The following is a 15,604-nucleotide window of genomic DNA, read 5'->3' on the forward strand; positions in this document are numbered from 1 at the left end:
TAAACTCTTGCACAAAAGACAAGTAAAACACAGAGAAATACACCCTGTGTGTTTAGAAAGAACAGCCTGTCTAATTACCCCTTATCTGCAAATCATCACAAGTGTGATGTGAGCGCTCAGCTCATTTTGATCTGGCCGAGGTGTGTGCAGACTGCGCTAATATGTAAACATAGGAGGTTAACTCTTTCTGTGCTCCCAGCAAACCAGGAAGTAGACACTATAGATGTATTGTAGTTGTGTAAACTGTAACAAATAAATGTTTTTTTTTGTTGCTCATCTTTTAGAGCAGAGAGGAAGTTCTTGGTTTAGGTGTGCTTTAAGGGCAAGCAGATATCAAAGCAGTATAATATACTGCAATAGGCTGAGGGGAAAAGGGGGAGGGAGTTTTGGCAGGGCTCTGTTTCTTTGTGAGTTACCATAGCTGTCATGTGACATCGGGAGCTGGAGCTGTGCTTGTACACACAGAGCATGAGAAGAGAGCATTCTGCGCTCAGCGATGGATCTGTGAGCGATGGCTTCTGCTGCGGTACTCACCATGCAGTAGATTACACAGAGGAGAGGAAGGGGAGGGAGACTTCACACCACACTGGCTGCTTCAGTACTGCAAACGGGGAGGGGGAGAGGAGATTCCCCCCCCCCCCTCTAAGCTATAAGTGGGGACATTTATGACTGACCTGAGTATAAGGCGACCCCTACACTTTTATACTTTGCATCAGTCCTACATTTCTTGACTTATAGTTGAGTAAATACTGTATTACCATTTAAACAATGCCAGTTGCCTGCCAGCGTGGTGGATTTTTTGGCTTGAGTAGTGTATGAATTACACCCCTGAAGCAAGCATGCAGTTAGTCAAAGTTCACTCAGTGTGTGTTGCAATGTGGACATACTGCGACTCACACTCTGCACATTATTTAATAGCATAGTCTGTTACTATGGAATATGTACATAATTGCACACAGGGCCATCGGTAGGCCCTGCCCGCCAGCCTCCTGGGCGGCCCCAGTGCTGAGGAGGGGGGCACAATGCAGGAAGGGAGTAAATTGGGCACAGAGCGGCGGGGAGGGGGAAGCCTCCCCCCTCTGCATTTCCCCCCCCCCTCCAGAATTGCAGCCAGCCAGTCAGCAGCAGCAGCGGGGAATAGCTTACCGAGTCAGATCGATAGCTCTGCGTGCCGCTGGTCAGGTCTTCTGCACTGCACTGTCCAATCACGCTCTCGCAGTACTTCCTGTGAGAGCGTGATTGGACAGTGCAATGCAGGAGACCAGACCAGCAGCGGCACATAGAGCTATCTGATCCCGGTAAGTGATTCCCGCTCGCTGCCGCTGCTGGCTACAATTTTGGAGGGGGGAGGGAGCGCGGAAGGGGGGCCCTAGGTGAAGGGGGAGGAGGCTTCCCCCTTCCCGCCGCTCAGTGCCCAATTTCCCCCCTTCCAAGCTGGGGGGAGCTTAGACCTGGCTCTCTGCCTACCTAACTGGGGGGAGCGCGAAGGGGGGGGGCTCTAGGTGAGGGAGGGGGGGGAGGCTTCCCCCCCCTCCCCGCCGCTCTGTGCCCACTGCCCCCCCTTCCAGCATGGGGGCCCCCACTAACTGGGGACCTGCCTTTATGGGGATATCTGCCGCCAATCTGATTGCATTTTGTGGGAATATCTGCCGCCAATCTGATTGCATTTTGTGGGGATATCTGCCGCCAAACTGATTGCATTTTGTGGGGTTATCTGCGCCAATCTATTTGCATTTTGTGCAGTTATCTGCCGCCAATCTATTTGCATTTTGTGGGGATATCTGCCGCCAATCTGATTGCATTTTGTCGGAAAATCTGCTGCCATTTGACTACTTGATGAATTATCATGAGGCATGTAACTACTTGATTATTTTATCTAAAATGTATCTGGTCGGACCTAATCTCTGTGAATAACACCGCTACTTATTTTGTGTTTTTTTTTTAAAGTCTGCCCATGACTCATCATGACCACGCCCATGTTCCACTCATTTATTTTTGCTGCGGCCCATTGGAGACTGTCCTCAGAAGTGCTCACAATCTATTCCCTACCATAAAATCATGCAAGATTTGTAGAGTACATGTGTATGTGAGCCCAAAATGGGGGGGTCGGGGGGAGGAAAGGGGGGCTGAAACTTCCTTGGTGGGCCCTTAGTGTCCAAGTCAGACCCTGGGAAAAGAGAAAAGACACAGGAAACACAAAAAGGGAGCCCAATAGCGTAATACGTTTTAGTATAAAGTCTATGGGCTCGATTCACAAAGCGATGCTAACCCAGTTAGAGACTTTAGGCGTGATAACCATTGCACCACGCTGGTGAAAAGCCAGTTTAGGTGTGATAAGTTTAGGTGTGATAAGTTTAGGCATGCTAAGTTTAGATAAGTGTAGATAGCGTGCAAAGTCCCGCACGCAAAGCAGTGCCATTAAACTCTATGCGAAGTGCACCAGACTTTGCTAGCGCAAAACTTTTGATCAGCAGTGCACTGCGGTGCTAACGCAGTTGGGGCCTGATTCACAAAGCGGTGCTAACCCAGTTAGCACGCCTAAAAGACTTTAGGCGTGATAACCATTGCACCATGCTGGTGAAAAGCCAGTTTAGGTGTGATAAGTTTAGGTGTGAAAAGTTTAGGCATGATAAGTTTAGGCATGATAAGTTTAGATAAGTTTAGATCGCACTCAAAGTCCCGCTCGCAAAGCAGCGCCATTAAACTCTATGTGAAGTGCACCAGACTTTGCTACCGCAAAACTTTTGATCAGCTGTGCACTGCGGTGCTAACCCAGTTGGTGCTTAAACTTATCATGCCTAAACTTATCACACCTAAACTTATCATGCCTAAACTTATCACACCTAAACTTATCACACCTAAACTGAGTTTAGGCATGATAAAGGGCTTTTCGCCAGCGTGCTAACTGTTAGCACCGCTTTGTGAATCAGGCCCATGGTGCTTAAACTTATCACGCCTAAACTTATCACACCTAAACTTATCACACCTAAACTTATCACACCTAAACTTATCACGCCTAAACTTATCAGGCCTAAACTTATCATGCCTAAACTGAGTTTAGGCGTGATAAAGGGCTTTTCACCAGCGTGCTAACTGTTAGCACCGCTTTGTGAATCAGGCCCTATAAGTGGTATAATGAAAACCATTCACTAAGGCGGGTTGCAGAGGGGCAACCGACTGCAAGAAGCAGGTGGAGACCATAAACCCGACTCCACTCGGGGTGGTCCAGCCGGACCTGGTGGTGGTTGCTCTCTTAGGAAAATCAACAGTTGTCCCCTGTGGTGTGAACCACATGCAGTCTGTCTGAACCCCTCCAATAGGATATGTCGGGGGGGGGGGGGGGGGGGTGTATATAAACACAATATGGGTGAAATATGCGCCCTGGTGTGTATTAAATTCTTTAAAAACAAGTAAAAATGAAAGAAAGGGAGGTAGCTTACCTCAAATAACAAAATCTTGGTAACAAAAGATTTTTATTATTAAGCACAGGTAACGCGTTTCTCTGGTCTAAGCCCGCTTCCTCAGGCCAATAACCGTGCCAAATGGAAAAACCCTCCTGATACGGGAGAAAACACCCAACCCACTACTTCTCTCACTGAATTGGTTCATCTCATACTTATTGCCTCCAGGAAAGTAATTTACAATAAATGGCTCTACCCCACCATACCTACAACATGGGAGGAATTACTACATATTTTAAACTACGTCAAACTGGGAACAAAATTACATAAGGAATGCTCTTCTAAAAGCGTTCTCTCTGGGAACGCTTTATAACTGCAACCTTTACCCAAAAAGAAATTGCCAATCTGATGGAAGCATACAAATACACATTGCGGTATGCTATGAAAGACTTACAAGGAACCCTAGGGAAACTCAAAATTTAAATGGAACCCCATCGCACTCCTAACAATCACCCTAAACCACCTGAAATTTACAGTATGTTGAATGCTCGTTACCTAAAAATATACTCTTAAATAGAAGCACACAGGAAGGAAACAATGGCACTGGGGAGGGGGGAAAGGGTTTAGGGAGGGGATGGAGTTAAAATCATTGGTTGTATAAGCAAAATGTTGTGAACACTCTTTGCTGTAATGAGAAGATTGCATTTCTGTGACATCTTGTACACTGACAATTTTTTATTTTTATTTTTGTTTTGTTTTTCTGCTTATACCTGTTTGGGAGAAAATTTTCGGAAAAAAATCTTGAAACAAAATATATACAGTATATTAAAAAATGGTGGTCAGTTGCTAAAGTACCCTAGGGAGGAAAGTATGTCTGCCTGTAGAGGTGAGTTTTCAGGTTGCGCCTAAAAAAGGATAAGTGTGGGTGAATGGCGGATATGTTGAGGGAGGGTGTTCCAGAGGAAAGAAGAGGATCAAGAGAATTCTTGTAGGCAGTTTGTTTTACCAACTTCAGTTAGAAGAAAAAGAAAACCACTCTATACCCAGCTAGTTAATTTTAGTTAATAACCGTGTGCTATTCCTTATGTATTTACTCTAGAATGGCAATTGGTCCATTTTATACAAGTTAGATAAGAATGCACCTGTTATATCCCCTTAGCAGACTTTACAGTGCAGAGGGATTTGGCTGGGCTCTTGCAGTGAAATGCATGTCTTGTGTATCATTTCCCAGTTACAAAATGAAGAACTGATTTATTGGAAATCATTTCTTGGAAGAGACATTGAATGTGCAATATATTCTTGCCATGATTCAAAATGAGAACACTGAGAAGGGTGACAGTATGGACACACTCTTTGCCCTCTGAACAGCTTTAGTCTTGGAATGCTGTCATAAAAGTCCTGAACTGTGTGTAGTGGGATATTGCTCTATTCTACAAGGAAAGCCTCCAGTACAATGATGTCTAAACGGGATGAAATATATTTCATACTTTGAGCTCTGAAACATCCCATGAGGATTTACTGATGTATAAATCTGGTGATTGGGGATGGCATGGAATGTCTGTCTTTAGCCTGGTGTTTCTAAGGCCAGGAGATTCAAAGCATTTTCACTTTGGTATAAGAGAGGATCTTGACAAAATATGACTGTACAAGCTGTGGTTGTTGATATTCCAAAATGATTTTAAGTGCACTACTCTGTATAGATCCAAAAAATGACTCCTTTGCATTCTGAATATTACCGCTAAGGCCGCCAATATTTCCACTGCCCCCACCTTAATTGAAAGCCACAGGGGGCCATCTGAAAATACTTTGTTTTTTTTAACACTCCCATTGTGAGGGAATGTTGTCGAGTAGAAATTAAGACATCTCCTCTCTTCTCAGTGTAGGCCCAGTGGTTGAAATGGTGGGTGAGATGGACTTTGAGTAAGTAAATGTACAAAGGCTTAGCTCTTCAGATGACATAGCACCTGGTGCCTTTGTGTTTACTGTGTGAAAAGCAGGTACAGTGGACAAGAGGCTTTTTGGATAATAGCACTTTAAAGATACTGCTTACCTATAAAACTCCTTGGTTTTTATACGAGCATATAGAAAAAAATATCAGGTCTACTAGGACAGGTACATACCCTTGCCTGTGTTGTCACCTCTGCAGCGACCTAGCCAGAGGGGATACTTTTTCCCACCCTACCAAGGGCACACAGTATAAGATAAGGGGCCACTTCACTTGTGACTCCCCTTATGTAGTATATTTGATCAAATGTCCCTGTGGCCTTGGGTATGTGAGAATGACCACTCAAAAACTGAAGGACCGATTCAGTTCCCATAAAACGGCTATACAGGGTAGAGATCTCACTCAGGCGGTTTCGAGCCACTTTGCGGAACGTAATCATAATTTGGCACAATTGAAGGTACATGTTATTGATAGTGTGCCTAATGACTGGGGTGGCAGATTGAATAGGCAAGACTAGTTACTTTGCAGAAAGCCTAGTTGAAATTGGATGTGATGGGTCGAGGGGAACTCAATAGGGTATATACGGTAATTAGCATTTTTGTGTTTAATTATTGGGGTACTGTGACTTGCCATGTTCTGCCTTGGATTCAGCCATTGTTTATGCTCTTGATTGGCAGTACATTCTTGGGTGGCATGTGTGATGGCTCTGGTGGACACTATATATATATATATATATATATATATATATATATATATATATATATATATATATATATATATATATATATATATATATATATATATAATTTTATTGGCAGGAATGTGAATATAATTGTAATGGGGTCAGAATTTATCTTGTTACATCGCTTTTTTTGCACTTTTTTGTGACGTTCTGTCTGTTTTGCGACCTATGCATTTATTAGCGACCTCATATTTTTTTATGTGTGCAATAGTGTTTATGAATGTCGCTTACTTATGATGTACACGTACTTTTTACGCATGCGCACAATTTTTACATGTTATGTCGCGTACTTATAATGCACATGCATTTTTGCAGTTATTGCATACGCTTTTACGCATGCGCACATTGTACGCTATATCTTTTCCCCTTCGCTATTTGATTGGAGGTGATAAGTTGGACGTGTTTTTTTCGCCATGGAGTGTAGCTGGGCGGCCCCCTCTGTTGCATCTTGTCTGCGACTGCTTTTCCATTGGTCTTTCCTCATGAGTTCAGTTCCCCATCAGGTCCTCCTCGCGTGCTGGGTCCTTTGATTGGCTGCCAATCAGTTTGAATTGATTGATTGTAGTATATAAGGCAGGATGTTTGAGCATTTTGTGTATATGGCATAACGGCTTGAGAATGGGCTTGAAACAGTGGGCTGTCGCTGTGGCCATTTTTACTGGATGACTATTTAATATTTTTTTGAATAAAGAGCTATATTTTACACAGTGGTGTCAGCCTTTGTGGACTTTGTTGTTTTTTTTACGAGCATATAGAAGAAAATATCAGGCCTAATTAATTTCATTTGAGAGACCTCATAATTACAGGACTCCACCATGTTTAACAGTTGGCATAACACCCTGACATACCAGGGCTTAATTTTGATTGCTCCACCATGTAAACCTTTTGGGACTTAGAAAGCATGTACTGTAGAAAGATTCCAAGCATTTTCATGTTATTGTTGTGCAGGGGTGCAGGTCTTGAGCTTTAAGGGGACATCTCTTGTACGGTTACCTTGGATACAAAATGTTGCCAAGTAACCATTTACAATTTTTGAGAGACGCTGTGGCTGACAGTTATCCTCATTGAAATGGAGTCTGTTCCAAGAAGCATTTAGGATGGATGGCTGTAGTATATGTTTAATACTTTCATTGGAAGTCTCTACTCTCCCCCCTCCACTCACCCTTTCCCTCCAACGTTACAACTGATACAAATCGGTCTCCTCCCCTACAGTTCTATGGCAGCACCATTTGGTGGATACCTTATAATGCAGAGTTGTAAAAGGCTCAATATGTGTTTAGGAGTGTCATAGGAAATGGCCATGAATTATTTCAGGTGCATAAATCTAACAGGTACTGACAAAATGTACCTGTTAGAATTATAATGTCACAATTTTTGGTACAACTGAATTGTACACTGGCTTAGGCTTTTTAAGAAGCCTTGTAACAGGATCTAGTTTTAGTAGCCTACCACCTTTTCTGTATATATGTTACGGCCAGAACCCGAAGTTTGGCCAGAACTAGAAGTGGCCGGCCACTTCGGGTTCTGGCCGGCCAATGCGCGAACTGGCCGCTGCGCTGCGGCCAATGTGAGGAATGAAACAATTCCTGTCAGGTTTAATGGGATGTTGTGGCCGCAGCGCAGCGGGTAAATGTATCCCACATCTTTACTTTATTCAATGGCATTAAGCCGCCCGGCTTTTTCCCTCCGCCTCTCTCTCCTCCCCCCGCCTCTCTCTCCTCCCCCCCCCCCGCCTCTCTCTCTCCTTCTCTTTATGGGGCACAGCCGGGCCAGGGACACGCGTGTCCCTCCGGAGTCGTTCGTCGCGGCAGGAGGGAATCCTGCCGTTCTTGCAGAGCGGGTGCTGGCAGAAGCGATGTCTGCAGCCTCCCCGCTCTGCTCTCCTGCCGCGACGAACGACTCTCCTGGACACGCGTGTCCCCCGCCCGGCTGCCCATAAGAGAAGGGGAGAGAGAGGCGGGGGGGGAGGAGAGAGAGGCGGAGGGAAAAAGCCGGGCGGCTTAATGCCATTGAATAAAGTAAAGATGTGGGATACATTTACCCGCTGCGCTGCGGCCACAACATCCCATTAAACCTGACAGGAATTGTTTCATTCCTCACATTGGCCGCAGCGCAGCGGCCAGTTCGCGCATTGGCCGGCCAGAACCCGAAGTGGCCGGCCACTTCTAGTTCTGGCCAAACTTCGGGTTCTGGCCGTAACATATACACATACTCCATGAACTACAAAATAAATGTATAGCAATAGAATGAGTCTTTCAAATCCCTTTATACTGTAGTATAACTCCTCTAGTTTATACTGTGAACTAGGAAGTAGAATTGACTGAAATGATTCTGCCTTGTAATTGTATGGCATTGGCTTTATCCTAATATACAATATGGATTACAGCTCTTTCATTTAAATTATAGGTACAGTTTAGCACCATCCGACCATAAAACAGTAATAGGCCTGTTAGAAAGCTTTAATCGGCTGTATTTGCCATTTGTACTAATTATTATATACTCAGCAAGCTCTTGTAGCGCTCTTATCATGAACAAGGGCGTGCTTTACACTCTGTTTCTAAGCTTAGGACATATGCTTTACAGACAGAAGAGAATGGCTTATTACGGTTTAGTAATAACGTGTTCTGGATTAGTTTCAGCAGAGCTCGCTGTACGTCCTTTGGCTAGGAAGGGAAAAGCTGCAAACTGGCATCTCTCAAGTGTTTCTGTTCTGTGCTATAGGACTTCAGCTGCTTACATTTTATGTCCACCAACAACCTGCACTGTGGAATCTAGAAACTTTGTTCAACATAGAAAGGAACAGTATATTCAGTTGTCCGTACAGCGCTCACACCCAACAGTCACAGAGAAAAGTTCAAATATTAACAGTCATAGGAAAAAGTTCAATTGGTAACAGTTCCATTGTGTGCAGCGATAACGCCACTAATTTACTGTGGCCTAAGGCGGCAGACGAGGAGACACTGATGGAGCAGTGAGGACGTCCTGCTTTGAGATTTACATGTGCATATTGTTTTTAACACAGAGTGTAATTTTATGCTTTTTTACTTGGAATAAATACGGAGTTACGCTATGGGAGCTGTTTGTTAGTTCCTGTAGGTACCTATCAGGCTGCTATTTGGAGCTATACTAATTACATCAAAGCGCTGATTGCTGGTCCCTGAAAGGTCAGCATAACAATTTGGTGAGCCTGCATTCTTTCCATTTTATAGCATGTGGTGAAGAGGTCAGTGAAGGAATATAAAACACCGGGCAGTGTGGAGGCACAGTTGGTTGTTGCAGGGTGTCTGCATGATGTGCATAGTGGCAGGTGCAGGGGTGCACACACTTTTGCACAGATATAGGAAAGAAGGTTTTTAAGATCTATACGGGTTTTACGCTATGCTGTATCACAATTTTCTTCCCTGAGGAAAAAGTGGAGGCAAGACGGTAGTTTGGCACAGTGATAAGATTGTATCTAAGCGTGTATGCTGGTTTATGGTAGAATCAGCCATCCCATCTGGTGGGCTTGTAATCTAGCTATAATGAAGCACTGTGCACATATCGGGTGACGGGTATTGGCGATCTTACTGTGAAACTCAATTACGCTATGTCTGGCTGATTGTGTTTTCCCTGAGTGTCAACATAGGTCAAGGAAAGATGCAGAGAAGGAAATCTATTTGAAAAAGTGAACATTGCTGATCTGTGATTAATCAGCCACTAAACGCTGGTGAGAGTGCATATTACAGTAAATTAGTGGAGTTATCGCTGCACACAGTGGAACTGTTACCAATTGAACTTTTTTCTATGACTGTTAATATTTGAACTTTTCTCTGTGACTGTGGGGTGTGAGCGCTGTACGGACAACTGAATATACTTTTTACGGGAGAAGATACCTCCATTCTGTATAGCGATCCAATCAGTTTCTGAACTATCTATATAGGGTCGAGGAGCACCCATACCACTTTTAATATCCTTATAGAAAGGAACAGAGCTGTGCTGACAGCTGATGAGATTTTAGTGATAAAAGCTATACAGGTGTCATACTTGTTAGGTTTAGTAAAGATTTGTAAATTGAGACCCATGCTTGTACACTTTTGTTAGTACCACTAAAAAGTTCTAAACAAGGGTGTTATGGATGTTGTTGTTTTTTTTTTCTAACTCTGAGTTTTTGATCCATAGTTCTGAAGTCAACCTCCCTAAATACAATCAGAGGAAAATTGACACCAGAGTCGGGAGAAGGATAGAGAAAAGGGTAGAGAAAAAGCCAAGGACAACATTCAAAGGGCCAAGTCCTGTTTGGAGTGATAAGTAGCTTGTACCTGGCCATCGCACAAGGCCTCTTTCACACTATATGCGCTGCCGTGCGCATTTACGCACCCCGTACAGTATGCGATCAACTAGAACATCAGAAGTGCATAGAAAGCACTTCTGACGTTCAGACTATGCAGGCTGCACGCATTTTGGCCAAAGCACATTGCTGATCCCGTTCACTGTAATAAATGGGATCAGCAGCGCAGCGCAGATGGCATGCGATCGGGTGCACTTGCATCCGGACTAACGGCCATGCACATTGCCTAATGTGAACGAGGCCTTACCGGCTGAACCTAATGGTTGAGCATTAAGAGCATTACTTAGTCGAGCGATGTTTCTATGTGGTAATGAGGTTTTGTGCCCTGGAGTGGCCCTGCAGCACCATGGCACTGCTTCCTTACTTTTCCAGAGATCTGTTGCTTCTGTTGCCGACGCCCAATAGCCCCTGCGAAGGCCAGAAATGTCCCCAGCCAAACCATATGAGACCACCAACACTGCTTTTCTCTGCTTCTTCCGCTTATAAAATGAACATAAGCCCTGAGAAATAATCTTAAAAGCTCCCACCAAGGGCTCTCCATTGGTCCACCAGGTGGACCAATGAGGGACATCCTAATTGTCCACCTAGTATACCAATAGGTAGCCCTGATGAGAGCTATGAAGATGCTTTTGCCAGGGCTCCAGTGTTAATTTTAGAAGTTTGAAGTGGAGGAGAGTGGTGGTCCTGGCAGGTTTGGCTTAAGCCAGCAGTGAGCAACGCTGCCAGGGGAGTCTGGCATGAAGCTGCGGGGAGCAAAGGGTGCGCAAATAGTCTGGCAAGGAAATTCAAACAATATTTGTCACAGAAGAAAGAAGTGACAAAAAATATAATTCTAAAAGGTTCTGCAGCTTATGTCTTTGTATGTCTTATGTGCCAGATACTGCAGGACACCTTCAAAACCACCTTATCGGGATTGTGCATTAGCATGTCAGTTGATTTGCTGGCACAGGGGACCTACCATATAAGGCAATCAATTCTTCAGCCAGTCTTTGCGTCATTCTTTTTGGTCTGTTTGATTGGCGGTTCTCATTTTAAAGCTAAATATTTTGGAACAAAAACACAGACAGACTGGTCAATACTGAAGCAATAAGGAAATAAGGACTTTTATATAGAATAGCTACATGACTGCTCACTGCTATGGGCACGTTAAACTTCCTTGGAGCTGTGAAACAGCTGTGAGTCCATATTGCAAGGCCACCGAAGGAGAGGAAGAGCATCTTACAAGATTGTGGCTGCAATGCAAAAAGGAGATACTATATTGTGAACATGGCTGAAGCACAGTAGGGGGAGACTGCAGAGCAGGGAAAAGAATAATGCATTGGGGAACATCAAAAGATCTTTTATCTAGCATCCTATCTCTAGAAACTCCCTATGGATTTCAGACCCAGCATATCCTAGAGGGGTCCTTTTTTTATTAGATTTATTTTAATGTTCTTGAGAGCCGCTGTGCTCAGTGTAATTTCTTACTTAACTGTTTGTAGCATTGAATGTATGCTCTCCTGCAAACGGCTTGAGTTTGTAAATGCTAATGTATGTTGCTTACCGCGATTAAGGATGAGTTTCTTTCTTTAAAGCTTTTTTAGCATTATACAATATATACTATCAGATCACGGATGTCATTCAGCTTCTAGCAATGCAGCAGTGCATCTCCCCATTGCCGACGATGCTGTGCTACCAAATACATGTTCATTCCAATGACTGCCCACCAGTGACTCTGTCACGGAGTAGTAGCCCATTTGACATATGGTAAGTGTCAGACTGGAATACTGATGACCTTGAAAAAAGCAGCATTATGAGATCATCTAAACGAAGCCCATTTTTACTTCTCTAGCAAAATCAGCAAATCTGATCATTTTTGGATTTATTATACAGAATTATGCGTATATGCGAATGATAAAGCCAGTTGCGATTCAAAGATTCTCTGTAGATTGTATAGATTAGCCTGCATAGAGTTGGAATTAGAGTTTGAGATTCACCACAAATTCATTCATTCTGCGAAGGTTTTAGCCAAGGCTGAAAAACATTTTCACATTGGCTCACAGTGATCACAGGGTCAGAAGCCAATGAAATCAGCTCCGGACTGGCTTATGGAGCTCTGCTGTCATAGGGCTAGTGCACAACAAAAATCGCTAGCGTAATCAAAAACGCATAGTGTTTTTTAAAAAAATTTTAAAAGCTATTCCAGGCATGTGCCCAGCGATTTTCTATTTATGCCTAGTGATTTTTGGAGCATTATCGTTTAGCAGTTTTATACTTCTACACTTTGACCTGGAATAGATCAGCTTTTGGAAAAAAAAAAAAAGCTCTAGAAAAATTGCTCCGTTTTTCTTTTGTTTTTTTTTTTTTTTTTGTTTTTTGTTTTTTTTTAGAGAGATTTTCCTCTTTTCCTAATCACCTTATAAATGCTGCAGGACCTGCGTTTGGGGAAAAATCACCTCGCTCTGTTGGGATCCATCCCATTGAATTACATTAGTTAAGCTCTTTTCAAACAGCTAGCGATTTTAAGCGCTCAGAACCGCTCTTAGTGTGCATCAGCCCATGCTGATAGCAGAGTGAGTAGGCTTTAGCAATGGGAGAGTGACACGAACGGCGAGAGACAGGTCCATGCAGCGTGACCTCGGTGAGCCTCATTTTTTTTACCCAGATGTCTCTGGTCCTTTATGGCCAGATACTTCTGGTACTGAAGTGGTTAAACTTTGATAATACTGTGTTTGCTATGTGCTGGGCTACTTTCTGTATAAGTGAATACATATCAAATCATTCTTCTGGCAGATTTAGGCCTCTTGCACACTACATGCGATTCAGATTTGTTTTTTTTTTTAATATGATCCGATTTTGGATTCCAATTTAAAAAAAAGTACTGCATGCTGCTAAGATTTTTAATCGGAATCCAAAATCGGACGTATAAAACATTGGAATCGCATTGTAGTGTGCAAGAGGCCTTACTGCTGCCAGATCAACTATTTCCAGCATGTCCAATCAGATCGGACAAGCTGGAAATAGTCGATCTTTGCAGTAAATCTGCCAGAAAATCTCATCATGTGTATTAGGCATAACTCTAGCTGGTAACAAAACCATTTACATTTTAAACCACTGACCCAAATCATTTCATTGACACAAGGACTGTTTTAAAGCTCCTGACAATATGGTTAGCTAAAAGATATCATTTTCTGTCATCTCTCTAACAAAAAAAAAAAAAACAGTTGCACTATAGACATTGTATCAACTAAAAATGAGTTTTCCTCTTTTTGCATAGTCTGTAATAGTAACCCCTAATGGGTACCCAAGTGATTTGGTAATGTAATTGTGTCATTATGTAATTGTGTCATTCCCCTGTGAATCATTGTTGCAATTGTACAATCTGATTATTTTATTTTTTCATCTGTCAGATGCCTTGATTATGTCTTGGAAGAGATTCGGCACAGTCGCAAAGCAAATGTGATGGTAGCCTCTCACAATGAAGACACAGTGAAATTTACTCTGAAAAGGTAATCGCTCTCCTTGCTATAGTACAAAAGAATTTCTATCATTCATTAATTGCAGCAGTCTATTGAAAAGAGCCCTAGAGCTGGAGCAGCAAAGTGACTATATTAACTTAATAAAGACCTAGTGATTTGATGTGAAGAAAAAAATGGTATGGTAAGTAATATGCATTCAGCTGATGAAAGTGCAGCATGAAGCTTGGAACACACAATCATTCTGATTTATAATAATTCCTTTTTTTGCATAGCGCTTTTCCGGAGCAGTGCTTTTCAGCGCTGCTAGATTTGAGCGCAGCCGGCGCCTCCATAGACTACAATAGGAATCACTCCTATTGCAGCGCTCTGTGAGTAACATCGGCTCCGTCAGAAGACGGAGCTGAAGTTGCTTAAAAAACACAATAATTCGGCCTCCAGCAATCGCTGGAAGACGAATTATTTTATTCCCCCACTATCCATGGCGGCCTGGAGGGGGAATAGTAATTAAAACGGCCCGGACTTGTGCAGAAGCAGGACCAGCCATATAACAGCTGTATCCTGCGCCCAAGTCTACCGGCGCCGATTTCAAATGTACTCCGCTTTTCTCCTGTCGGACTCAAAGCGCTTGCGAGGCAGCCATTAGAGCGCACTCAGTAGGCAGCAGCAGTGTTAGGGAGTCTCGCCCAAAGAATTCCTTACTGAATAGGTGCTGGCTTACTGAACAGGCAGAGCCGAGATTCGAACTCTGGTCTCCTGTGCCCTTAACCATTACACTATCCAGCCACTGTTATCAAGCCAAGTGCAAGGGAGCCTGGAGCAGCTTGGGATTGTTTTGTTTTTAAACAGCAGTGCAATTTGTTGCTCTAAGTGACTGTTAAGGTCTATGCCCACAACGTGATTTTTATGGTGATTTTTTTTTTTTTTCTAATGACCAGCAATGTATTTTTTTATTTTTTTTTTGGAGGAAAGCGATTGTGTATGCCTTCTCGCGGCATATAGTACAGACCAAAAGTTAGGACACACCTTCACATTCAAAGCGTTTTCTTTTTTTCATGACTATGAACATTGTAGATTCACACTGAAGGCATCCAAACTATGAATTAACACATGTGGAAGTATAGTACATAACCAAAAAGTGTGAAGCAGCTGAAAATGTCATATTCTAGGTTCTTCAAAGTAGCCACCTTTTGCTTTGATTACTGCTTTGCACACTCTTGGCATTCTCTTGATGAGCTTCAAGAGGTAGTCACCTGAAATGGTCTTCCAACAGTCTTGAAGGAGTTTCCAGAGATGTTTAGCACTTGTTGACCCTTTTGCCTTCACTCTGCGGTCCAGCTCATCCCAAACCATCTCGATTGGGTTCAGGTCTGGTGACAGTGGAGGCCAGGTCATCTGGCGCAGCACTCCATCACTCTCCTTCTCGGTCAAATAGCCCTTACACAGCCTAGAGGTGTGTTTTGGTTCATTGTCCTGTTGAAAAATAAATGATGGTCCAACTAAACGCAAACCGGATTGAATAGCATGCCGCTGCAAGATGCTGTGGTAGCCATGCTGGTTCAGTATGCCTTCAATTTTGAATAAATGCCCAACAGTGTCACTAGCAAAGCACCATCACACCTCCTCCTCCATGCTTCACGGTGGGAACCAGGCATGTAGAGACCATTCGTTCACCTTTTCTGCGTCGCACAAAGACACGGTGGTTGGAACCAACAATCTCACATTTGGACTCAT

At 43.3% G+C, this 15,604-nt stretch overlaps 1 protein-coding gene across 1 annotated transcript in view; it reads left to right on the forward strand.

Annotated features, from left to right (window-relative positions):
* The window catches only part of PRODH (proline dehydrogenase 1), a 230,870-nt gene that overhangs the window by 199,892 nt on the left and 15,374 nt on the right, over window positions 1-15,604 (forward strand). Inside the window, exon 12 of the mRNA XM_068238726.1 lies at window positions 13,805-13,903. Coding sequence (XP_068094827.1) covers window positions 13,805-13,903 — 99 coding nt within the window. The remainder of the gene's footprint in view (window positions 1-13,804; window positions 13,904-15,604) is intronic.

This window comes from Hyperolius riggenbachi, chromosome 1 (assembly GCF_040937935.1).
Source record: "Hyperolius riggenbachi isolate aHypRig1 chromosome 1, aHypRig1.pri, whole genome shotgun sequence".
NCBI lineage: Eukaryota > Metazoa > Chordata > Amphibia > Anura > Hyperoliidae > Hyperolius > Hyperolius riggenbachi.